The sequence below is a fragment of the Megalops cyprinoides genome, chromosome 14, assembly GCF_013368585.1.
Source record: "Megalops cyprinoides isolate fMegCyp1 chromosome 14, fMegCyp1.pri, whole genome shotgun sequence".
NCBI lineage: Eukaryota > Metazoa > Chordata > Actinopteri > Elopiformes > Megalopidae > Megalops > Megalops cyprinoides.
This window is the reverse complement of record NC_050596.1, coordinates 13,344,309-13,371,920: the sequence shown is the minus strand read 5'-3', so window position 1 is coordinate 13,371,920 and position 27,612 is coordinate 13,344,309. Positions and strand designations below refer to the sequence as shown.

The window sequence follows — 27,612 nt, the reverse complement described above, 5'->3', positions numbered from 1 at the left end:
GGGTCTTTCCTTTGTGTAACTTCACCTTAAAGCTTTTGTATCAGGTGTGATAAGCCCATAAATTCCATATTAGGCATGCTTTTGAAATCATGAATTATCCCAGTTAGTGGTTTGTAATTTTTCTTATAATAGAGCCCACCCATGTAAGAAAAGGGGAGGGGGAGGGGGAACCCCACAGGGAAGTGGTAAAGTGAGGAATTTCTAAAAGAAAACACATTAGACTCATAACGTAAGATGCAATTCCTCTTCTATATCAACGATGTCTCAGCCATCAGTCTGCCTTGGTTTGTGTTTTAAAGTGATTAAATGTACAATTCAATATCCTCCTGTATCATACCTCAACATAGACTATGGCTGTACATGACGGAAACTATATATATTCAACATAAATGAGAACTGATTGGTTGTAGCTAACTTGTTCTGGCTGCTTGATGTCCAGTAGTTATATTACATGATTGCATTGAAACATGTCTTCAATATATACAGGGTCACCTTCTGACTGTCCCCATTATTTGTTATCTGTACATTAAAGTTTTAAGAGGGGGACACTCCCTCAGTGAAGAAGTGACTTTTTATTTTTTGGCTTTTCACAAGATTCACAGAATTCATTGTTAGTGGACTGCATGAGCATATGTTGTACTTGAAGCAAAGGGCAATAAAGAAATAGAAGAGATTAGTTTTACTAGAGGAGGGCCGTGACACTGTCTGGGTTAACTGTCACACATAAAAGCGGCATACATCAAGAGGGTGCATTATCAGGCTCCTTGTTCTGCCAGATTATGTACCTGCACCTTGCAGAACCACACTGATTCTGCTCTTCATGCTGAGGGAGTTGGCCCGTCTCCTCAGCAGCGCGGTAATGAAGCTGACCTACAACACCTTTCATGAGGAGATGGGCATCAGCCGCCGAAGGGCTGAACTGCAGAACATCAAGGCCCGCCTCCCCGAGGACATACTCGGCAAATCCTTCTGAGGGGAGACAAGCGCACAGCAACTGCTTCTGACTTTTGAGGATATGTGGCGGATAAAGTGGTATTAATAAATTATTAGCTCTCAAGGCCAGAGCTCCCCAACTAACCCACTGCCGTTCCCTCTCATAGCTAAATCAATAAATCCCATCTTTATTTATCATAAAGAAAAAAATAATAAATCCAGTTATGTTTTACAACATTTTGATAAGGGTTTTGTGACGTGAAAGAGCAGCTATGTACCAGTTGCTCAGTATGTTACATCTTGCAAAGCTTCCTCAGTGCAAAGTGTTGAGTGCCTTTTCAGGAATATTAGTGTGTTTTTATATCCATTTATGATGTAGGGCAAAACACATTAGCACATATAATGAATTTGACCGTAGCCATAAGATCACAAACCAACAGACCCACCACTAAAATTGCAATGACAATTACATGGTATTAGGAATAAAACAATGTAAAATGTCATGGATCATTTAGAACATTTTTATTTATTACATCTCTTAAAAGAATTCAAAATATCAGTAATTAACCAAAGGATCTGCATGAAACAGAACAAAAACGTCAGCTATGGTGAGGGCATTCTGAATTCAGAACCAGAGATTCATGATGAAAGAGGGGCAAAATAAATACATCAGAATGAAAAAAAAAGTGAAGCAGACGCGTGCTGTTGGAAATTCTGCGTCGGTGGGAATTTCCCATCTCTCCCAACGGGCCATCCTAACTCTCCTTTCACTTTCTCTACTGGTGTGCTGTGTGTTTCCTGTCTGAGACACTGTCTGTTGTAAGACACACTTTTCTGATTGTAAGAGATTTGCTAGACAGCAGGATAGTAGAGATAATGCCAAAAGTGACTAATTATGGTGGCAGCCTAATGTGTGCCCACCAAGACTAAGGCCAGTTACTGTCATGCTTATGCACGCTTATGCTTGTGTCTTATGCACTAATATGTATTATAATGTCTATTTTAATATTATGTATCCCTGTATCTAATGTACTGTCTCAACTGATATTTTATTCATGACTGTACTGATTCTGCTGGCATGGTACTAATCCAGAATTGCATCAGTAAATATGTAGCCATGTTCTCAATATGGATAAATCTAATCAATGTAACATATATTTGCTAAAATGTATTGTAGCATGTATGTATTTATGGTAGCACTAGTAATGATAGTAATTGGCTGGGTTCAGTATGATCCATTGTGCCTGTGACTTGATTAGATGCATCTTGTACTCTTTAAATTGCTCTGGATAAAAATGTCTGATAAATGACTAAATGTAAATATAGGTCTCCCTGGACACAAATGTCTAAGTAAGATTGCCATGTAATAAAAGCACAGTAGTATTACATTCAGAGGTTTATCATTGTGTTTAATAATGGGCTTACTACACTCATGAGATAATGAAAAAAGGCCTTAATAATTTCCTAAATTACCTAACAATTTCACAAAATCAAACACACAAAAACAATGCAGCTCACTGACATACAGTAGTTCATTGGTAAATATACATAAGGATGTTGTACAGGCGTAATAATCAATAAAAAGGTTGGACTGTCTCAGAATTCATAGTCTTTACTCAAGTGACTTGACCACTGGACAAATTTGTCTGACTCCAAGGAAGGATTAGGATCTTGGCTACCAGCTGCAGATTCCACAAGTGACACTAAGTGTTTTTATACTGCATAAATGAGAGGAGTGATTTGGCATACACCTCCATCAGGATGTCTGCAGTGAGGGTAATGAGGGTAATGAGGTGGCAAGCTTCAAAATGTGTGGTTTAAACCTTCCCCGGTATAATGATAACAGTCATGCACTGAATGGACTGAGTAGTTGTGTATGTTGTTAAGCACAGAAATATATATGTTCTGAAAAATATTAACTGCTGAAACACATATAAATTCAATATTATACAGTACAGTATAATTTTAAAGAAGTGTGTGGCAATATTGTACAGTACAGTAGAGTTTTAGAGAAGGCTATTGTTTCCCTGAGAATAAAAGCCAAATGCAAGAAATTGCTTAATAATGGGCCTGCCATTTGCTACTTCCCCTGATGGGACGACCCTACAGAAAATAGAAAAAAAAAAACAAAGCAACCTGCAGCCCTGTAGGCTGAACCACCAACCTTGATGCTGTCCACTTCTCTCTATAAAAATGACAACTTCCTCACTGCCTCATTAAGAAGCGTAGGTGCTTAACCATCACATCCTCTTACCACGGCGTAAGTTCCTTTGTATGCGCTGTACGGTACGACTGTCAGAACTGCAGTAACTCAACAGCATAGTGAAGACTTTGGAAAAGCGAGCATTTTAAAGGTAATGTTGACACAATAATGTATGTGATGGTTTTACAGCTGTATGGAGCAAATTTCAGTGGTCTGAATTAAGATGTAGCAGAGAGAGATGTTACTTACCTGACTTAGTTTTTCAGGTAGGAAAATTTAGGAAATGTTAATTAGCATTCTGAAATGCTAAATACTACTACAGTAGTACTACTACTACTAATGTTACTGCAGTGTTCCTCAGAATATAAATTGAGGTGGGTGGGGGGAGATATTTATCCAATTCTTTTCAAGTAGATACTTTAGGTAATTAGAGATTTACATCTGATTCAGCAAATTCAGCCCCATCAGAATATTCCTTGAAGACTTAAGGATGCTTCCATATGAAGATGTTAAGTTAACCATTGAAATCAATAGGCATTAAAGATAACACATAAAGAACAGCCACTCATCCTATATTATTCCTGTATCTCAGATCCTCTTTCGACAATGGACGGCCCACCAGAAAGCTATGAAGATGCCATCGATTCTTCTGAGAGGTTAGTGTTATTTTATTTTTCTTAGACCTGCTTGTACACAATCTCTGAGATTTTTTTTGGGGAAATTTGATTCCATTTACACAGATTTTGATTATTTTGATTATTAGTCACAACAGCAAGGTTACCTTACTTTTACAGGTTGCCTCTAGTTTCTGGATGTTTCCACTGTTTTGAGGCTGTAAAGCGTGTAGTTATTGTTTCTTTTTTTGTTGCCATCTCAGTAAACCAATGGAGGGAGTATTCCACACCCACCTGGATGAAAGGGTCCGTCCTTACATCGATCTGATCGACTCCCTGAGAGGGATCGGCATTGAGAAGGACCTGGCTCTGCCGGCCATCGCTGTGATTGGAGACCAGAGCTCTGGCAAGAGCTCCGTACTGGAGGCCCTGTCTGGAGTGTCACTGCCCAGAGGGAGCGGTAAGACACACAGCATGCACACCACACACGCACACACACAATGGGATGCCAGATAGAGAGCCAATGGTTACTTGACTATCATTAGTTGTGGCATCTTTTCTGTTTAGTTGGGTCGATGTCACTAACTAACATTAACCATGATTTAAAAACATATTTTAACATGATTAAACACACACACGCGTGTGTCATTGGAGCACATTATGCAGTAAATTTGCGGAAAATATGATCATTGAGAAAATATGATTATGAATGGAATTTGCGGAAAGACCCTCAAATCCAACTAGAGATGCACACGTACTGTAACATTCCTTCAACATTGCTCTGACAACATAGCAGCTTCATTTGCTGTATTTTTCCAGTTAGACCCAAGATGTAAAAATGTTGAGGGACCTCTCATGTTCAGGCAGGAGAAAAGATTAATGTCTGCACATACACACACAAACGGGAGGCTGTGAACATCAAAGTGACCGTCAAAGAATCTTACTCTCTCCTATCCAGGTATAGTCACCAGATGTCCCCTTGAGCTGAAGCTGAGGAAGCTCAGAGGCGGAGTGCAGTGGAAGGCCATCCTCTCTTACAATGAGGAGTACATCCAGTTTGACGATCCTTCACTGGTGGAACGCTATGTGGCTGAAGGTTAGTCTGGGTTTGGGACACTGTGCCTGTGCAATGATTCTGGCAAAGGGCGGATCGGCATCATCAACAAATCAACTCCTTGGGTCTTTGGGCAGAAAATGAATGCCCTCGTCTCACTTCCCTCTCGATAACATGCGCTGCCAGGAATGTCTTTGCCTGGTTTGGATAAGTTCCGTAACAGATTACCCAAGTGACACTTTCTCAGTTGCAGTATGATGTTGTTCATCCTTTCATTTCCTGTTTTGAGGTGTAGAATTTCTTTGCCTTAGAGAGCAGCAATGAGGAACGTCGTAATGTGTGAAACTTTCAGATGCCACGATGCTGAAGTTAAACCAGAGCAATAACAGTTTCAAATTAGTGCCATACCGGACATTTCTTTTTTACCTATTTTTAATACCTGGTCTACAGGAGGCATGTTAGTTGAAGCTGTGTTCATAAACAGTTGGGGTTGATTGATACTTTTTATCCCCTTCCTCCCAACAGGAAAGCACTGTGTTGAGGTGGAAATATTGGGCTAAAATATTATGCATATATAATGCTGGTTTGTTCACAGCCCAGAATGAGCTGGCTGGAGAAGGTGTGGGGATCTGTGATGACCTGATCACTCTGGAGATCAGCTCCCCTGATGTGTGTGACCTCACCCTGATCGATCTACCCGGGATCGCCCGAGTCCCTGTGAAAGGCCAGCCGGAGGATATAGGGGACCAGGTAAGGATTATACCAGGTTAGGATTATAGGTAAAATTTGGGCCTAATGCCATATAATGACATGAGTTTCATCAAGGACGCTATTAAATGGATCCTATAAAAAGGTCAAATCAGTGACTTTTTAATGGAGCAGATTAAAGTCTAGCTGTGGTTTTAAAACTAAAATGTAATCAGTTACTCCACATCCAATCCAATCCTAACACATCACCCAGAAACAATGAGTGCTTTACAATGATTTAATACAACTACTACTAAAAAAAAAAAATAATAATAATAATAAAATTTGGCCAACAGTTCTCACAAAAAATGTGTTTAGTTTAGTTATTGGTTAGTGCAAATGTGTTGACACACATTTAAACAGAATTAAAATGTTTTTGGGGACAGTTGAAGGCTCTCCTTCACGCTGCCGTTTTTTTATAATAGGTGTTAATGGTGTAAAACATACTTGGCCATAATGACCAAAACACACTTAGAAATGTCACATTTATGAAAATGGCACGTAGATTTCACTGACAGAAGGCACCAATGGCAAATGCAAATAATGTGTTTACATTTTCAGATAAAAAGTCTCATCCTCAACTTTATTGAGAAGAGTGAAACCATTATACTGGTAGTGGTGCCATGTAATGTTGACATAGCAACCACAGAAGCTCTGAGGATGGCCCAGGAAGTGGATCCTGAGGGGAAGAGGACTCTGGGTAATAAAACAACAGACATAAGTCTTATTTGCAGGGAAGACCCTGCAATTGAGAATTTGCAATTTGCAGTTCCTGCCAGGCATCACTCCCTTGCTTTACTCTGGCCACAATACATCATGGCAATCCATTTATTGTATGCATATACATACATATTCATATACATATACATATACATATACATATATATATACGTATTATTCACCTGTTTTTTTATTCAATTGTAATTTAAAATTTAAATTTAAAATTTCCCTTTGCACCTTTGATTATCAGAATGCAACAACACACTATTTCCCCATTCATGAAGATTTCTACAACATAACATTTCTGAATGGCAATTTTCCCATTCTCTGTTGTGTCTGGAAGTATGCTGGGTCCTGTTTTAATGAACAGTTAATCCTCACACCCTCAGGAAAAAAAAAAAAGAATTTGCTGCGATTGTGTTTGTTTCTCTCTAAAGCTATCCTGACAAAGCCGGACCTGGTTGACAAAGGCACAGAGAAGAACGTTCTGGACATTGTCCGAAATCAAGTTATTCCGCTGAGCAAGGGCTACATCATTGTGAAATGCCGTGGTCAGAAGCAGATCAATGATAGAATCTCCCTGACTGATGCCACAAGGATAGAGAGAGATTTCTTCAGACGCCATGAGTACTTTAGGTATGTTCAAAGAGCAGTGCCTCACCCCACATCAAATTAAATACCACTCTGTGCATATTCGTAAATCCATTGTGTTAGATATTAGGTGGATATTACACAGATATGATGGGCTGGTGTGACTACAGAAAGAGGCTGAATCTATGAGTCAAATGTGAATTTTAATAGGGAATTAATCTTTCAGATGTTTCTGACTTGCATCTGAAGTGTGTTAAAATAAGCACCAAAAGAAGGTGAAATCATAAACAAAAAAGTATGTATCAATAGTTTTGTATTGAACCACTGGTATTCAGACACAGAGCTGTCATTCTTTTCCAGTTGTCTTCTGTATGAGGAAAAAGCAACCACACAGTGTCTTGCCTCAAAACTGACCCAGGACCTGGTGGACCATATCAAAGTGAGTCTCACTGCCTGCCATTTCTCAGCACAACTGAAGAAGCTTTGAGTGGATTTTAATTGTAGGTTCAACTACAGGCAGGTTACATGTTAGGGACCCTTTAAAGGAGCAACTAACCCCAAATAACATCATTACTGGTTTACTTGGGGAAACACATTATTTTTATATACCATAATTAGCCATGATTAAATAAATTACTAAATGTAAAATTAAAAAATAAAACATTATTCATTTTTATTCCAGTGCCTATACTGAAGTAGACATGATTCACCTCACAAATTACTAAAGGTCCGCTTATGCTTTATTGCACTGTCTGCATTAGAACAGGTGCTATAAACAAGTAAGAAATATTTGCATTTGCATTTACATTTATGTATATTCATTTGGCAGAGTATCTGGCACAGTAAAACGTTTTACTTGTCAGACATTTTTGGCTGAGCTGATTAATCGCGTGAGCCTTGATATAGTGAGTGTTACTGTCTAATTCTGAGCATTTGTTCCTCTTTCAGAAATCCCTGCCGATCATATCGGAGCAGATTAAGAAACAGCTGTGGGACACCAGGAAGGAGCTGAGCCAGTGTGAGGAGGGGCCGCCCTTGGACCCCCACAAGAGGAAGACTTTCCTTATTGATGTAAGCCTGTGCTCACCTGTGCCACTAGCATCTGCCCTGCCCTACACACCGTGCCCACTGTCAGCAGCCTCCTGCCTTCTGAAGTGCTCGTATTCCTACACATTCATTCCAAACATTGTTCTGAAGCGCTGAGTTCTACCTTTGACGGTGTATCGGAGTGGATGTAATCTGATATTCAAGATGAATGCAGTGAAGTCTTGTCTTAATGTATTATGTGGGTCGCCTTTATGTGGCCCACTGTAAGCCATTAGTTCTATGTACTGTTTCCTATGTTGGTCATTAAAGTATGATGTAAAATGTATTTATTGTGAAAGCATTATCTATGGTTTATTTAAGATGGTTATAATTAGATAAAAACAATAAAAGAGAAAAAAAGAATAAAGGCATTAAAGATACAATAGCACATTGCAAACAGAATACAAATAATAGCATAGAGCATTTAGCATTTCTGTTCTTTGACTTCCTTGTTTTTTGCCTCAAGACTCTGACCCACTTCAATGACAAGATAAACCGACTGTCCACGGGGGAGGTCGTCAATGAAGAAAACCTATTCATCCTTCTGCGCTCTGAATTTAAAAAGTGGAACGATCACCTGGACAACACGAAAGCATCATGTATGTCACAAGTTTTTAAAAAAATAATATTTCTATTGCTATTATTCTTTAGAACAAGCCTATTCATGCTAATTAAAAAGAAAAGAAAAGAAACATACATATACACACACATACACATGCCCGCACATGCACACACACATATAATATTATTGGTAAGTCATCGATGTTTCACAAGTGAAGCATTGGCAGATAAGTTTTTCTCTGTCAACACACCTGCATTATGTTTTGAAGGACGTTTAAAGACCCAGCTACTGTTTCCTATTTTTATTAATAATGTAAAGCTTATGTTTAGCTAACGTACAGCATACTTAGGTTGCATATAGGCTCACTATTTTGACACATTATGGAATTATATGCTTGTGTCTGTGTGTTTGATTTCCTACTTTGTTTTTTTGTCTTTCTGTGTCCATCCAGTCCACAAAACGGTGCAGGAAGTGATCAATGAATATGATTCCAAACACAGAGGGAGAGAGTTGCCTTGTTTTAGCGACTACAACGTGTTTGAGATGGTCGTTCAGAGGCTGGTGGTGGCACTCAAGGGGCCAGCGATAGACACGATGAAGGTTGTCAGAGGTAACATCACGTGCTTTATCTCAAGCTCTTAGGAAAAGGAATGTATCCACTTTTACAGAAGTGATTACAGAGTTTAATGCTACCAGATTACCCCTTTCCACATATCCTCATATGTGTAATGCCTCATTATAAAAATTTGCAAAAGCCTAACAAAATGTACTTACATAACATCATCATAACATTTATATATGTGATTTTTTTTGGGGGGGGGGGGGGGGGGGGGGCATTTTTAAATTTTGTAGTAATTGTGCAATGTTTTACTTTGTTTCCCAGAGACTGTCCAGCAGCAGTTTACTGACGTGACTAAAATGTGCTTCCCGTGTTATCCTTTTCTTCAATGCGTTTCATCGGTAATTCTCACAATTAAAACTGATATTAATAGACTCTAAAACCATTAATCCTTCATACTGAATTCTGACCTTCCCTTGATATAGATTGTCTCATTGAGATAAAAATACAACATCATTTATATTGAATTCTGATCCAATTCTCACACTAAGTGCCTCATCAGCAAACTCCCACAGTAATAATCCCTTGTCATGCATTATGTGATATATGTGATATCAATATAATGTGATAGTGCAGTCTTGTACGAGTGACTGCCAGGCCCACTGTGCTTCTCCCTTTTTCATTCCATCATCCACAGAACAAGATAGACAACATCCAGTCCAAGCAGCAGGCCAAAGTGGAGGAGAGGATCCTGGAGCAGTTTGAAATGGAACAGCTGGTCTACACTCAGGACGGCATTTACTTCAAGTCCCTGAACGAGTGTGCCTCTGCGGGGGTTTCAGAGGACAACTGCGCTGGGTTCGACAGCAGGGTCAAGTACCCCGAGATGCTCAGGGCCTACTATGAGGTGCGTCAGACAACCTCAAAGGGAGGGGGTCTCAATGTCTCAATCTCAGCTATGGGATTTGGAATTCTTCTTTTGTTGCTGTAGGTTTTTCTAGGTGGTTCTACACCAGATGTCTCTGAGTAGTTTGGTGACAGCGGGTACAATGTGTTTTGACACAAACCGTAACAAAACACCTGCAGTATCTGCTATATCAGCCCTCGTATTATATAGACAAAGAGGTTTCCCTCACAAGCTGTCAAAGCACCAAAATTGTTTGTTTCACGAAGCTAAATGTTAATTTGATTAATAAAATAATATATTTCAGCATGAATTTCCATACAATCAAAGTGTGAAGGCTACAGTTGATTTGGTCATAGTGGTTCTTTTATATGGTTTGGAGTCCGATGGAGGGATCACATCCCAGGGGCTGACGTTGTTGACCTGCCATTTGGACATCACAAATAGGGAAGAGAAAGCGGGAGATGGGCGGAGGAGGGATGACATGAACAGCTGATGTGGAAAGGGTGTGGTAGTTCTATAGTTGTCAACAAGACCAGTTATGGTCTATTGTGCTGGAATTCGCTGTGGATAAGAGCATCTGCTGAATGAATGTAATGTAATGTAAAATTCTCCTTCTGATTCTCCTCCTGATTCTTTGTTGCAAACTTCAGTAATACAAGAGGGACTTCTGAGATCTTACATCGAGTATTGTAATAAACAGTAATCGAAATAAACAGTAATCGAAACAGTCTTATTACAAAGGACAGACTGTTAATCTTCCCTCCTTGTTTTTTTGTGTGTTTGTTTGTTATTTCTGGCCACCTCTCGCAGATCGTGGTCCAGCGTCTGGCTGACCAGGTGCCCATGCTGATCCGCTTCTTCCTGCTGAAGGAGTCGGCCCAGCTGCTGTGCAGGGAGATGCTGAACCTGATGGACGGTGGGAACGTGAATGAGATCCTACGTGAGGAGTCTGAGGTCAGCCGCCGGAGGGTCGACATGCAGAACCGCATGGAGCGCCTCACCCTGGCCCAGAGCAAGCTCGGCAACTTCCTCTGAGGAGCAAAAGGAGCCCAAAGAGACAGGAAGCACAACACTGTTGGTCTGTGGGAGGCTCTCAGTGCTGCTGTGTGAATGCCATTCTTGCTGGTACTGTACCAGCACATTCTCAAAAACGTGTCATGGTTTATGTTTTTGACTTAGCAGAAAACACAGTTAACACAGCCTTTATCAGTTGAGAGATGCAATGTATTTGTGTGACAAATGAAACATGATATTGTAATAGAAACCAAAATAGAGAAATTGGAAATTGTGGTGTTTGTTGTTAATTGTGTTACGTAGTTACTCAGGTGAGTCTCCTAGCACACAGTTATCTGAAAACTGTACGAGTGCGGTTCTTCATTCATGACGTAATAGCTCCTGTTCAATAACAACTGTAGGCTTTTTTTTTTTCAAAAAATAAAAATGATTGTGAACCATGCAAGAGTGTTTTTTTCCAAAGTTTCTAAAAGGTAAATGCTGATTAATTTAAATCAGAATGTCAAACATAATAATTAAGCAGGACTACACAGTATAATGTTTTATTCTCCCAAAAAGGCAAGTGATTGAAGACCTGCTAAATCATCACTGAATGGTATAATAATTTAACATTTAACAATGATTTCCATTTCCCAGCGCCAGGTCAAGCTTCAGTACTGTGTAAATAAGTGCATATTCAATAAAAATGCGTTTTACATGCAAAATGTATATTTATGCAAGGGAATATGTCAGAGGGTTTTTTGCACCATTAATTTGGTTCCTGCAAAGAGGAACAAAACTTAGCTCATAAATGGTTTTGTCTTCCTCCATTCACCTCATATCAAGAGACAAAAGCAGTGATTGTTTAGAGCAGGTTATTTTCACTCTGTACCAGATGGCCAATGCAGCAGGTAATAAAGCCATCACTGGAGGACCATACCGTTGGGAACAGGTACATGATGTTATTATTTCAAAACAAGCAGTAAAAATTATGCTGAAGAATTTAAGAATATAAGCAATTTAGTGCTTAGTGGAACTTAGTGGAAATTTGCCCAGTGCTGCAAGCCTAATCAAAAAGAACTGTGTTTCCATTGGTGTACATTTATGGTAAATATCATAAGATGGATTTGTCACAGTTAAAATTCTGTAGACTTACACTTACACTGATTTTGAACTAGGCTATTTATCTTACCAAGAACACATTACAGTATGTTGGAATTCATTTCAGAATTTTTCGTCTCATCAAGTGGTTGTGTATGTGGTGGTATATACTGTTACTGAAAAGGTTGGATATCTATCAAAAATATTTTTAATGGATGACATACGCTTAATGCCCAATAGAAGAGCCACTTCTGTAACTTGCATAACAGACTCCCATTGTGGTTCCGAGCACATTTAAGGTTTGTAACAATAAAAATGAAATGTGCTGCCTTATTGTATAAATATAGAGAAAGGGGCTAAGAAATGGGTAATAATGTCACTAAAAGTTACAAAAAACTTAAAACTGCTGTTTCACACTTTTTTTATACATTCTCACAGGTTAGGATGCTGGCAGAAAATCTCAAGAACTAACCACTTCTCTCAAGACTCTCTTAATAACTAATGGCACAGATGACCATTGACACTGAGGTCTTTCATGGAGATCTTGTCACCAGGTGACTTGCAATTCATGTAGGACCGTAAATGTGGGAGGGGCGATACAAGTCTGATATGCAGGGAGATTACCTAAGGTTATAAGTATGGGAAAGTAGAAAAGAAGTAACATATATATATCTCTTTTACAGTTACCGGCTGGATGCTTCTTGCCCATTGTCTGTCATTGCTGATACATACCATGCTGCCGAAGATGCAGTGTTTCCCTCTCCCAGAAGAATTTGTAATTTCTCTACATCTAAGTATTTATCTCTCATTGTTTGGAATGTGTTACTGAGTAGGAGCCACTTCTGTAGTATTCATCCACAGACAAAAGAGGTGTGCTACAGCAGAAAGTGAAAGTCAAGTGAAATTATTAATGACAATAAACAGCACACATCATGTTATCAAAGTGTAAAGTCAACTTTTATGGGTTTTAATGGGCAAAGTCTAATTTTACCATGGTGCTCAGAGTACTAAATTGGGTATCAAGCATTAGTCTTCCTTTATGCCCTTGTGTATGCCTCAAGTTCAACAGTGTTCACAAAAGTAAAAAGTTACCATTTTTATCTTTTATTTTAAATTTGAATCTTTTGTACATGCTTTGATGCTGTCCCTCATTGCTTGTTTACATTTGCTGTATCAAATGTATAAAACATGCAAAAGTACCTATTCTACTTTTGTCACTTCCATAAATAAACCATGCAATACAAGAAGAATTTATGCTATCCTTGTGAATGCAGTATTGAATTGTAATGATTTTGCCTTCAAAATATCTGTCTGTGCATTATTTGATGCTACTCCTGAAAGCTAAGCAAAGGTGGATTTTCTTTGCACTACAGATCCGTATATGACTCTCTTAAAATATATTTAAGCAATTTCACAACACTTTATAAAGACAAAAAAGACAAGCCCGGTGAGGAATTTTCTTCTGTGACACAATTTTAAAAGTAACTGTCCTGTTTTTTTTATTCATGACAGCATGACAGTTTTTTTTTTTATTTTGTGTCATCAGGCTTACAAATAAAGATTATTCCCTTTTACACAATAAGTGGGTAATATATCACTGGAAAAGTTACAAGAAAATTACATCTGCTGTTTCACACTCTTTTTATACAATCTCACAGGTTAATAGAGTGCTGGCAGAAAATCTCAAGGAGTAACCATTTAAAACAAATTTCATTTTGAAGTGATCAATGTATTCTGAATGTTTGCATTCGGACGTGACAACTGTACTGTTTGAATTGTCCTTGATGCATTATAAACATGAAATGAAGTATTAAAACATATTTTATGCAAGGTAAAGGAAGACCATTGAATTTGGTCTAGATTGGCTGGTTATGTACACTTTACACTCTAGTTAGTGGTGTTAGCTAGTTATGTGGCTAGCCAGATAAAAGTATGATGGAAGGGTATATTAGAATAATATAGTAAAAAACGGTAAACTATGCAATGTACTGTAATTTTAAGTGCTACAATGTCTCTCTGTCGACTGAACTTCTATATTTCACAGACCAATAGTTGCACAAGAATGGCAAAAAAAAAAACAGATAATCTGCAAATGTTCACGTCCTATTGTTTTAAAACCTGAGGAACAATAAAGAAGAAAGGAATGAAATGTAATTTAAAAGAAAGATTTTTCTGTAATCAGAAGACATACAGGCATCAGGAAATTTGTTTCAAAATGAGTAGCTCAGTATTGACTGTTCTGTCTCCCTTCAAGTTGGGTTCAGGCAAAGTGGGGTAACAGAAAAAGTTATCTCCAGTCTGGGTACGGTTCGAGTGTTGAAGTGTGTGTGTTGGATTGGGCTGAGGTTTCACTTTCATGCCTGTGTGGATCTTTCCTTCCAGTATTACAGATTTTAGCATGTCTTTAATTTTGGTCTGGGAAGAAGAGTTATAATTGTAATTGTGATGTTTATTCTAAAATTTTCTGAGCCAATGAAAAAGTTAAATAAAACTGAAAGAACCTGAACCTGATCTACAATACTATACTGTTTTATTATATAGGCTACCTAAGAATGAAATCAGGCGATAGTCCTCCTTCAAAGACAGCAAACTCTCTCAATGTATTGAAATGTACTTCCTGTACAACAAACCTGAACTTTGTTCTTTAACCTGCTCAGATAGGATATATAAAGTACTTGCATCCCACCATTTCAGACAAGATTTTGCGTAACAATACACTAGAGCATCTGTTCTGAAAGGGGTAAGTTTTGTGTTTTCATTATTTTCCACTAGCAATGGACAGTCCTACGGAAGAGTCTGAAGACACCTTCTCGTTTTCACAAAGGTAAAAGGATATAGTTTTTGTCTCACTAAAGCTGATGTGTTGTTAAAATCATAAACTGTATCTGTTTGCCTTTGACAATTTATTTTTGGGTCAAATTATTGTTCCTCTGCCACAAAAAAGGAAAATGCACACAACATAGACATTTACTTCATAAAAGCAAATATTCAAAATATTAAAAAAACACACACACACACACAAAAACAGACAAAAGGGGTGAGATATTGGGGACTCCTCATCTCTCTACTGACAAAATACAAGTCATCACAATAATTGTACATGGTTCATAACACATTTCCATTGTAATAATTGCACATTTCCAAGAATTAGCCTCATTTCTGATGAATGCACGTTGCTCTGGATATATCACTGCTAAAATGATTGTTGATGTAGATGTGTCAATCATAGCATTTGCACAATACTCTGATTCCCACTGACAATAATTGCACATCACCTGGAATATACCGGGGTAGGCAAATAATGGGAAACACCAAAAATATGTGAATATTAACTAATAAGGAGTTGGGCCACCCTTTGCCTTCAGAACAGTATCAGTCCTTCTTGGAATGCTGTTATCCAACATTTGAAATGTATCTAGAGGGATATCAGACTACTTTCAAGACCCTTTCGCAATGGGTATGGGGGCATTAAAGGCTTCCTTTGGCTGTTTGTAAAAATAAACCTCTTCAGATGTTGGAAAAAGAGTAATAGATGACTCATCATATCATATTACTTCCTTCCACTGCTCAAAGGTCAAGGTTTTGAGCTCAGTGCATTGTTGTATGCTGGTGTTACACGGAGCAGGAAGAATGCAAGTGCAGAGACCACACAGCGACACACATGGGTTATGAGAAAACAATTTTCACTGGAGGCTCAAAAAAAAAAAAGACTTTGTGCACAGGAACATACACATAGCATAGCAGCTCAAGACTGTGTGAAGACCCAGAGAACAACCAGGGTTTAAATAGTACACAAAACACATGACCAGACCAACTAAACAGGTGAACTTGATTAACTGGATTAGAAAAGGTACAAGAAGACAGGAACTCTGGTGGAAGTCCAGGGCAGCAGAAACACCTACCTCTGTTACAATAACTGTACATTGTCCAAAATATATGTCAGTCATAATAATTGTACAATACTCTGAGACTCAAAAAAAAGATTGCACTTAGTCCAAAGCATCACAGCTATAGTGATTCTGCACTGCTACAGATAAATGCTAATCATGTTAATTTCATAATCAGAGACTATTTGAGGAAGCTACCATACTAACAGCTGTGGTAAAGCACACATCAATAGTTGACTCCTTAGCTGACTCCTCGGAAAAAAAACAGTGGCTGCATTCTACTTACCCCCATGTCTCATAGACAGTTGCTGCCATCAGAATTGCTTTCCCTAGCTTGCCCCACTGTCTCTACAAGCACAGCTAAAATACAAAAAGAGTGATTAAAATCACAGTGACTCCCTATGAAGCATGAGACCCTGCATGCAGACTTGAAGAGAGAATATTGACTACCTTGTCAGCTTATTTGTAGACCAACAACACAAATTTGTCCGAAACAAACACACAGTAGCTGTAGGAGTCATATTCAACAGTCAACTTGATGTGCCATCAATGTGCCATCTTTTTGCAGAAATTGCAGAAAAATATAAATTGTAGAGCCTTTTTTGTTGTCTGCTACCTACATGGTCCTACTGCATTTCATTGGCTTTGTACTTGTACTCTGCACAATGACAATAAAGTTGAATCTAATCTAATCTAATGCCCTACCTGTTATGCAACTAACGAATTTTGCTCCAAAAATTAGGAAGGTAATGTTATATAATTAAATCAATGTAATCATTTTGGACAATACTTTGAGCTTAACTTTTAACTTCATGTAAACCATGGAAACAGCTAAGGGGAACTCCTCATTTTGAGTGTAAAACTCATGAACCACTCTTAATGCACACAGAAATTATAGCTCTGAGTCACACTAAACACTTTTTGGTATTATGCTGTTACCACCAAGCAGTACATCATGGACAAACCGGCCATTTGCTTTGTAAATGGTTTATTTAATGTTATGCCTTTTCAGTAAACCAGTGGAGGGAGTCTTCTACAGCCACTTGGAGGAGAAGGTGCGCCCTTACATCGACCTGATTGATACCCTTAGAGGGATTGGCATTGAGAGGGATGTTGATCTGCCAGCCATTGCTGTTGTTGGAGACCAGAGCTCCGGCAAGAGCTCCGTACTGGAGGCCCTGTCTGGAGTGGCACTGCCCAGAGGCACCGGTAAAAGATTTCTTATTAAAAAAAGGAAATATATGTTTGTATGTATCTGTGTGTGTGTGTGTGTGTGTGTGTGTGAAAAAAAATCACCAGTGAAAATGTTTGAAGGGTAACTTTAATGGACCTTTGAAGACTGATTTTTGAATGCAAGACAGTGGGCATTGGGATTTATCAAAAAATATAATGAAAAGATCTATGCAACTGATATTAATAAGGAGACGTACATCTGCTTCTAATGTAATGTAATGATTCTCACTCTGGTTTCAAGGAATAGTCACCAGGTGTCCACTGGAACTTAAGCTGAGAAGGCTGAGGGGTGGATTGCCATGGAGAGGAGTCATCTCCTACAAGGACGAGAGAATTCCCTTTCGTGAGCCTTCAGAAGTGACGCAACATGTTGAAAAAGGTCTGTCAGATTCCTGATTAATTTGGGCAAGACAACGAGTCAACAAACACAACGCCCCCCCCCCCCCCCTCAAAAAACAAAACAAACAAACAAACAAAAAAACTGTGTACTGGAATATATTTTCTGTAAATAACTCAAAGGCAGTAATGACAGTTCCCACAAATAGCTTGTTAGCTAACAAGACAGTTTCTGTGGTTAAAAAACTACATCAGGTAACATAGTAGTTGGTAAATATCTAGATAGCCAAACTGGGTGATAAAAACAGAAAATAAATTGTAGTTAGCTACCTAACTACTATCAGGTTACAATAATTAGGTAGCTAGCTACTTTTGCTAAACCCTTGCTTGATGGTGGAAAGAAGTGTTGATAGCCAAAATGCTTTTCACTTGCTAGTGAAGCACACGTACTGACTTGTAAATGGGGTGTTATCACATGTAGTGAAGCAGCTAGCTGGCTATGGCATCCCAAATTTACCAACTGGTAACATAGGTCATTTTTTATGCCATTGGTGGCCTGAATTGGCTTCTTTTGTTATTAAAAGGCAAAAACAGTTCTAAAAATCTCAATAATAAAAAGTGTGACTGTTGACCAATAGATAAATAGCTTCGCTAAAAGCTTAGATAAAAAGTTCAGGTTGGCAGGGCATATACCCCCTACCAACACAGCACCAAGAGTTAGAGCCTTACAAATAACCACAATGACCCTGTGGTCTGATCCATTACATACAGTACATCTCCATGTGACACAGTCCTGGAGACACTGAAGAATCTATTTATCACCATATGATGTTTGACAGTACTGCCTGGAATGGCATGTACCCAAGGGTTATGGTTATGCTCAAAGTGAACTCCTTGCAGACGTAGCCACTTTATTTGAATAAGAAAGGGTAAATATTGACATATTGAAAGACAAATGTTGAAGGTGATGCAAAGATTAAATATTAATGAATTCACGAACAAATAATTTAATAAAAATCTGGCTAATATGACAAACATTATATGCTATCATTTTTCAGGTTCTTGTTATGATTACAAAACTGTTTTTTTTTTCACAGCCCAGGAAAAGCTAGCAGGAACAGGTGAAGGAATATGCAATGAAATAATTTCTCTTGAGATCAGCTCCCCTGATGTGTGTGACCTCACCCTGATTGATCTACCTGGGATTGCCAGAGTTGCTATAAAAAACCAACCAGAAGACATAGGGGAGCAGGTGGGTACAGAAATAGATTATAAATAGATTATATAGTGCTGTATTGTGATCATTCAGAAAAAAAAAAAAAAAAGTTTGGTAATGCTGAATACTGTACAAAGCGCATTGACAAAGCTGGTTAGAGACAGCCATAATCTACCGTTTCCTAAAATAATTTAGTGAGAATTCCATGAATCAGCTACTTTGCTAATATGTTCTTCATGGTGTGGACATTTCCATGCAATTTTGCGTCAAAGCTCGGCTTAAGGTTTAAGAAACCCACCATTCTAAAGCTGACATGTTGAGATGAATCTGTTTTAAAGAGCAACTCTTTATGCCATTCTCTATCAGTGTTAAGAATCAATTAAGCTGCAAAGAAATATTTTCACTGAAATTTCTCATATATTTCAATAATACTGTTTAGAAAACAAAACACAAATCAAAATTATTCATGTTCCACTCAGCACCACAGTGAGAAAGCCATTGACAATTGTCAGGATTAAACCTGACAATTAAAAATCTATCAAAAATGGGGCCGGGGTGAGGGGAGGTCCCTCATGCAACTAAATTTAACTACTGTCACTTAATTCCCATTCCTTCAGATCATTTTTACATATGCTGCATTCTTTTTAGATCAGAAGTCTCATACAGACATTTATTGAGAAGGCAGAAACTATTATTTTGGTGGTGGTTCCATGTAATACTGACATAGCAACAACAGAAGCTTTGAAAATGGCCCAAGAAGTGGATCCTGAGGGAATAAGAACACTAGGTAAGGAAACAAACAATTAAACATTCTTTATCTTCATTCTGGGTTGTTTTTAATTAACTGAAATGTATGAATTCTAGTTAATTGACACTTAAAATAATATTTTGTTTGTTTCTTTCTTGAAAAGCTGTTCTGACAAAACCAGACCTGATTGACAGAGGCACAGAGAAGAATATTCTAGACATTGTCCGAAACAAAGTTGTCCCACTCAGCAAGGGCTACATCCTTGTGAAATGTCGTGGTCAGAAGCAAATTGATGAAAAAGTCTCACTCATTGATGCTACCAAGACTGAACGAGAGTTCTTCAGTAACCATGCAGAATTCAGGTATATCCACAGACAGATTGTTTTGGTTGGGGGGGGGGGGGGGGGGGCATAAAAGAGGCGTAATGAACACAACTTGGAAAAATAAAGAAAAAGCATACTAGATGAGGATGCACCGCTGTCATTTATTATGCCAGTTTCTGACACAACTCTTGATGCATTTCCAGGTCTCTTCTTAGTGATGAGAGAGCTACAACACAACGTCTTGCCGCAGTTCTGACCCAAAACCTTGTGGACCACATCAAGGTACATTTAGACTGAATCTGCCCTTTTGATGCCACTCGTGATCATCTTCAGCTGTCTGCCACCTTTTTATGTTGAATAGTGGAGCTGATTTAATGCATTTTACAGTCTTTTTTATTCATGGTTGACATTTACTCAGCTTTTCTTTTGAATATTTTCTGTAGACATCACTACCAGTCATAAGTGAACAAATTAGGAAGCAGCTAGGGGACTTTAAAAAGGAGCTGATACAGTATGAAGAGGGACCCCCACTTGATCCACAGAGACAAAAGACATTTCTAATCAATGTAAGTCCCTTCGCTTTTCTCCCTACATTTGTGTAAGTGTATTTAATGTAACAAATGCATGCATCCAAAATGTTTGAATATTTGAATATTTCTATCCAGATACTCACCAATTTCAATGACAAGATCAACAAACTAACTTCAGGAGAGGCCATCAACCAAGAAAATCTCTTCTTGCTCCTGCGGCCTGAATTTCAGAAGTGGAAGAAGTGTCTGTATGACAGCAAAGATGGATGTAATTTTTTTCTAATTTTCAACTGTGTTCCTATTTTCATTTTCTGTTGGTTGTGCTTGAATAGTGTATTCACAGACATACATCTTATGGTTATAAAGAGATATGAATTCCTATGAATTTTACATTTGTTTATACAATTACAAACACCAACTACAGAATGCTGATATGATTCACACTCATTTATATGCATTAATATTTCATTTTCTTAATTTAGTTTTGAAAGTGTGAACATATGGAAAATCCTCAAAGTGCTTTAGCAGTCATAGATATTTATCATTTTTATCTCTAGTTAGTTTAAATAGTACAAACTGCTACTTCCTCTAGCTACACGTTGGTGGTGCCAAAGTTTTTTGGTTTTCATAATGGATGTTTCTCTTGGGACATATCACATTTTAAGACTGTCACCCAATGGAATAGGCACTACACATCATGTTTTATTCAGCTACAAAATCTAGATTTAACACAGTGTATCCCCTACATTACATGGTGAAATCACGACCACTTTGCAGTTTGAAAAAAGTATTTATTTATTTTACTCTAACTGCATAGTCCTTAGCTCCAGGCAGGAGGGAATTGAACAGTAATCATTATCATTGGCCTGGTTCACCATTTTCATTCACTGTACTGATTTAGTGTGACAGATTTATTCAGAGCTTTTATGTTCATGTTGATGTTCAGTGACTCTATGGGTGCACATTGTTTGGATATACTACCTGGTGAGAAGCATGCCCGGTCAGTAATTATTTTTGTTTTGTGGTTTATATTTAAATAGGGGTCTATATATAAATAGGTGTTACTCAATGCATTTGGGACAGCCTGGGGTTGACCTAAAATAATGCCTTTTAAAATAGCAATCAAGCAAGTCAATTTCAAATATGATACACAAAACATTTGCTCATTTGCAAATTGAACACAACTGTTACCTGTTAAAATGCAAATGAAATTTTGAGAAGTACTAAAGTACTAAAATAGTAATCTATAGAGGAGTACACCTGTCAAACCTGTCATTTTACAAATGCCAGAAAATATATCCATGAATATTAATAAATATCATTAGATGAGTAAAAGTTGACAAGTCTAAGTGGAAATTGAAAGTTGAAAGTTGAAAATTGAAAGTGCAAATTGAAAAATAAACAAGTGTTTACTTATTTTTATATCTTAGTATTAATGAAATAATTTAATAACATGAAATATTAATTGCAATTGAAGTGTTCATTTTCTATGTTTATGTTTCTGTGCTTGTGTGGGAAAATCTCCAAAGTTTAAATTTCTAAATGAAGCAGGGAACATCACTATATATCATTGTACTATTTGGTATATGTACTGTAAAATACACCGATGAGCCAAAACATTATGACTACCCGCCTAATATGATGTTGGTCCTCTGTGCGCCGCCAAAACAGTGCCGACCTGCTGAGGCATGGACTCTACAAGACCCCTGAAGGTGTCCTGTGGTGTCTGGCACCAAAACATTAGCAGCAGATCCTTAAAGTCCTATAAGATGCGAGGTGGAGCCACCGTGGATCGGACTTGTCAGTCCAGCACATCCCACAGATGCTCAATCGGATTGAGATCTGGAGAATTTGGAGGCCAGGACAACACCTTGAACACTTCATCATGTTCCTCAGACCATTCCCGAACAATGTGTGCAGTGTGGCAGGGCGCATTATCCTGCTGAAAGAAGGCATTGCCATCTGGGAATACCATCGCCATGAAGGGGCACACCTGGTCTGTAACAATGTTTAGGTATGTGGCGTCCGCGTGAATGGCCGGACCCAGGGTTTCCCAGCAGAACATTGCCCAGAGCATCACACTCCCTCCTCTGGCTTGTCGTCTTCCCACAGTGCATCCTGATGGCAATCAGTTCCCCAGGTAAATGGCACACACGTACGCGGCCATCCACGTGATTTTAAAAGAAAACAGGACTCATCGGACCAGGCGACCTTCTTCCACACTTCCAACACTCACGTGCCCATTGTAGGCGCTTTCGGCGGTGGACAGGGGTCATCATGGGTGCTCGGACTGGTCTGCGGCTACGTGGCCCCATACAACAACAGGGTGGGATGCACTGTGTGTTGAGACACATTCCTCTCGTAACCATTATTAAAATTTTCTGAGACTTGTGGCACAGTAGACCTTCTGTCGGTTCAGACCAGACGGGATAGCCTTCATTGCCCTCATGCGTCGATTAGCCCCAGGCGCCCAACACCCTGTCGCTGGTTTGTGGTTTGTTCCTCCTTAGACCACTGTCAGTAGGTACTCACCACTGCTGACCGGGAGCACCCTACAAGCCATTTCAGAGATGCTCTGACCCAGTCGTCTGGCCATAACAATTTGGCCCTTGTCAGTAACTCAGGTCTTTACTCCTGCCCATTTCTCCTGCATCCAACATGTTGACTATGAGAACTGATTGTTTGCTTACTATCTAATCTACCCAGACCTTGACATGTGCCCTTGTTTCGAGATGACCATCGTTATTCGGTTCACCTGTGAGGGGTCATAATGTTTTGGCTCATCGGTGTACACTGAAGAGTACAAAAAGAAACTCAAATTTGAAGCATTATTGTGAACTGTATTCTATTGTCTAATGTTGATAGCAAACCAAGATAATTTCATGTGAACAGATTTACATGTAAGTAACTGAAATTTGTATGTGCATGTTTCTTTTCTAAATCAGTCCAAAAAACAGTACAGGAAGTAGTTGATGAGTATGACTCCAACCACAGAGGGAGGGAGCTTCCATGCTTTAGCCAGTACCATGTGTTTGAGAGCGTTGTTAAGAGACAAGTGAAGGAACTCAAGGAGCCAGCAATGGACACGGTGAAATCCATCCAAGGTATTTGTAGGTCAAGCATTGACACTCTGACATGCAAAAAGCTGTATGTAGGCTAATCAATGCATAATAACAGTATAAACTGTGTCAAACATTCAATTCACATATTAATATTTATATTTACATCCTGATTTTATTCAAATGAATACACCTTTTGTTTAATACACCAATAAAATAAGAATCATCATTGTATATCATAGAATTTTTTCCTTTCCTGTAACCTAATTTTGTTTGTTTCCCAGAGATTGTGAAGAAGCAGTTTGCATATCTGGCCGAAACATGTTTCAGGAGTCACTCGTACCTTAAATCAATAGCTTTGGTAAACAACATTTTTTACAACAATACAAAATAATACAGATAACTTGTACACTACTAAAGGGGATATATACAGTAGTTTCCTGTAAATGCTGATCTAGGACCAGTTCTGCTGTTAGACTAGCATTAACCATCTCTGGCTTTATGGGATTATTTCAAAACCCCAACCCGAAGTTACAGTAGCTGTCTTCCAGAACAGCCCAAGCCAAAATAAAAGCCAAACTGTCAGCTGGCTTTCTGCAAGTTAGAATTTGTAAGGAATCATACTGTGTGGCTATTTCTGCACGATCCCACCTTGCCTTTTAGCTGAAAAAGGTTATCACTCCTGCTTTTGTGTCAGACTGAAGTCTTTATAAGCTCAAAATGAAATGTCCTTGCTTTCTAAATTGCTATGTGGACTGCATCAAGTACTGCCTCAATTATTTTTGTGGAGGGCTGTGTGTTATAAAAGGTCATACAGATTGTGTTTCCTGAATGTCTCTAAACAATAAGTGCTTAGGGTGTCCAAATACTGCATGCAGGAATACATGGTGATGTAACTAAATATAATGATTGAAAACAGTAAATCAAAACAGATTCAATCAATCTACTAATTAGTCTCAGTATTAACAGGTATTGCATCCTCATAAGACCTTTTGGTTTACCATTGCGATATTTTTTCTCACTATCTTGCAGGACAAAATTTATAACATCCAGTCAAACCAGGAGGCCAAAGTGCAGAAAAGGATCCTGGAGCAATTTGAAATGGAACAGCTGGTCTACACTCAAGACAGTATTTTCTTCAAAACCTTGTTTGATATCTCTGAAGATGATGAGGTTCCACGTGGGAAATTAGAACCATTTTTCAGCAGGTCTACATACCCAGAGATGCTTGATGCCTACTACAAGGTGGGAAAATGCACTGTAATATCTTTATCTAAGCATGTAAAAAATATGAAATCAGTGAAAAGGTTTTTCTGCATTAGAGCAGCTGCATAGTATGAGGGCTGCAGAAATTACATGAACCTGTGTTGCATTTCACAATTCATCCGGTTCTTTCAAATAGCGCCTTGTGAACTAAGCTCTCCGATAGACACAAACACTGCTCTTTCTGAATCATACTTACTGTGCTAACAAAATGAATGAGTCATGTTGGATTCAGTGCCTTTGTTCCTCCACCTCAGATCGTTGTCCAGCGGCTGGCAGACGAGGTGCCCATGCTCATCCTTCTCTTCATGCTGAAGAAGTCAGGCAAACTGCTGATCAGCGAGATGCTCAACCTGATAGACGGGGGTAACGTGGCCGAGATTCTGCGCGACGACTCGGCAGCCAGCAGGCAGAGACTTGACCTGCAGCACCGTGTTGCCAGACTCAACAGAGCTCAGGAGAAACTTGCTGAATTTTTCTACTGAGCCACAACTCTAGAATGTAGATTACAAAAGTCAATTGAATGCAAATCTGTTTGCCCAGACGTGCGTTTAGGAATTAATTTTAAGTATACATTTCTGTAAATCAATCATATAATATAATAATGATATTTAATACATTTAAATGTTGAATACTTAATGATATTTTGCTTTTACTTTGAGTATGTTATTCATCTGTACTTATCTGAAGTTATTCCTTAAGGCTGGAACATGTTGCCACTATGCATAAATGCAAGACTTACCAAAGTTATTTGAGAAATCTGACATTTCAATATAACATAGCATAACAAAAATGGCAAATGTAAAAGTGTGTGATGTAATTTCACTATTATCATCATGGCATTTTCATCTGCAGTGCTCTAAGACATGCCAACCTTGACTGTCAATGGTTATAAAGAGAAAGATGGAAGTTGGATGTGCATATGACATCACTAATTTGCCAAATAAAAGGGGAAAACAAAGTTATGATGAAGTCCATCTTAGAGACCATGCTGATAACCCAATACAAATGCATGCTTAACCCATGACAGCACTTCCAAGTGTTGCTCTGCCTTAAAATGCTGTTTGGTCACAATCATTAGATGAGTGCAAAATATATGAGATTTGCTAGGAAAAGGATAGTAGAGATAATGCCAGGATTTACCTCATTATGGCGACAGCCTAATGCATGCCCACCAAGACTGAGGCCATTTATGGTTACGCTTTGTCTTATGATTAGTTCTAGAATTGGGGGTACATTTTGCGTCTCGCAGATAAAGCTTCTGTTATTTTTCAAAAAAAAACTTTATTGAATCACTTTTGAATAATAATACTAATTATATTAAACTTTCACTAATAATAGTGCTTGATGTATATTTTAGGCGCAATTATTATTCAAGTTCATGAAAGATCTGTAATTCAGATGTTAGGGTTAAATAATTGTTTTTACATTTAAAAATGGTTTTAAAAGTTTTTGAGTCAGGCAGAAATTGTTTTTGGTCTTTCAACTATGGGTGGTCAAGTCTGTTATTCATATTTATTCATATCAACTCTGTTACCATCAATGTCAACTCTGTTTAAGGTTTTGCTTTAAAAATGATCATTAGATATGTTTTATTGTTAACAAATTGATCAGAAGCTGTGTCACAACTAACATTCTTACTACATGAAATTTCAAAGCATTTCATTCATTTTTAAAGCTATTTTTAGAGAAAATGCGCACCATCTTGGCAACGTTTCAGTTAAATATGTTGATATTTTTACTCCAAAACAAAAAGTCGTATAGACGACAGTAATGAAATATCTTCTTTGAAGTTTCCCCCCATAAAATATTTGAAGCTTGTTATCTGATCCAGTCTCTTTTCGCACTACACAAACAGCATTCAAACATGGTTCTGAAACATAGCGCTGTTATTTCAGAACCATGGACAGCGCTGTTTGTTGTGCATTGCCAAGAGATTTATCTATTATATTTGAACTGTACGCGATGTGATAAAACCGTTAACACTCAAGCTAGTTTGCTTGCTAAATATTTAATTCAACTTTCGCCACCATGTTACGTAGCTTGTTTGCTTAGCCAAAAAGCAGTTCAGGATGGATATCAGAACGTGGTTTTGTAAGAAAAAACAAAACATCGTAGTGACCCCAGCCGAGGCCAGTAGCCTCAGCAGCACCAATGATATTGCTGAGCCTGAACTTAATCTACTAGCTCCACCAGCCGCACAGTAAGGTAGGGTCATAGGGAATTGTTCCCATCTAGTCAAAACGCCACTATATTGCCACCAGGATGAAACAAAATGCAGAAATAGGCATAGCAGGATGATAACCTGCTGTTTTACTATATAAAAAGATTTGCCTATATCCTATAAGCCTCAGAGTGGATGGCCAAGTGTTCTCAATGCACAGGTAGCTCCAATAAACCAATGTCCAAACAATAGGTCCAGGTTTTTATCTGGTGCAGATCAAAGGTGCTGGTGATATTAATAAAAGGAATTGTGCTGTGATGGTTGTAGTGTGGCAGCATTATTTTGGCTACGGCTACGGTAAGAAGCGTGTCTCCTCCGCCATCCACACCTTCACCTAATTAATGTGTGAACACCTGTTCATATACACCTGTGAACCCATGTGACTAACACCCAGTGCATTACACCCCCAACTGGCTAAAACAAGAAAGACCAATAAACCCACAAATTAAAGGTGACTAAATGGCTCCTACACCCCCCTCAGTCACTTCATCCTGGTGCCGGGCCTGGCTCATTAAGTGCTTGGACCGTACTGTATGTGGAATCCCACTTTTGCATTATTTCTCCGTTTTGCAGACAATTTCATCCAACTCAAGGAAGGATTGGGATCTTGGCTACAAACAGCAGATTCCAGAGGTGACACTAAATGTTTTTATGCTGCATAAATGAGAGGAGTGATTTGGCATACACCTCCGTCAGGATGGCACATCATCCCCGGAGAGAGAT

The 27,612-nt window shown here is 38.5% G+C and overlaps 2 protein-coding genes across 2 annotated transcripts; both read left to right on the top strand.

The window, feature by feature from the left end:
• The first annotated feature begins 3,169 nt into the window (after positions 1 to 3,169).
• Positions 3,170 to 11,011, top strand: LOC118788765 (interferon-induced GTP-binding protein Mx3-like). The gene is made up of 14 exons (XM_036544815.1): positions 3,170 to 3,287; positions 3,729 to 3,792; positions 4,014 to 4,210; positions 4,709 to 4,846; positions 5,400 to 5,554; positions 6,113 to 6,251; positions 6,709 to 6,907; positions 7,223 to 7,301; positions 7,811 to 7,933; positions 8,415 to 8,547; positions 8,962 to 9,120; positions 9,394 to 9,470; positions 9,767 to 9,976; positions 10,787 to 11,011. The coding sequence occupies exons 2-14, from the start codon at positions 3,743 to 3,745 to the stop codon at positions 11,009 to 11,011; spliced, it is 1,884 nt and encodes a 627-aa protein (XP_036400708.1). The 5' UTR covers positions 3,170 to 3,287; positions 3,729 to 3,742.
• Positions 11,012 to 14,844: 3,833 nt separating this feature from the next.
• Positions 14,845 to 25,150, top strand: LOC118789259 (interferon-induced GTP-binding protein Mx3-like). The gene is made up of 13 exons (XM_036545603.1): positions 14,845 to 14,894; positions 16,970 to 17,166; positions 17,432 to 17,569; positions 18,624 to 18,778; positions 19,391 to 19,529; positions 19,654 to 19,852; positions 20,017 to 20,095; positions 20,257 to 20,379; positions 20,479 to 20,611; positions 23,289 to 23,447; positions 23,687 to 23,763; positions 24,435 to 24,647; positions 24,923 to 25,150. Exons 1-13 carry the CDS (start codon positions 14,845 to 14,847, stop codon positions 25,148 to 25,150), a joined length of 1,890 nt encoding a protein of 629 aa, XP_036401496.1.
• Positions 25,151 to 27,612: the final 2,462 nt, after the last annotated feature.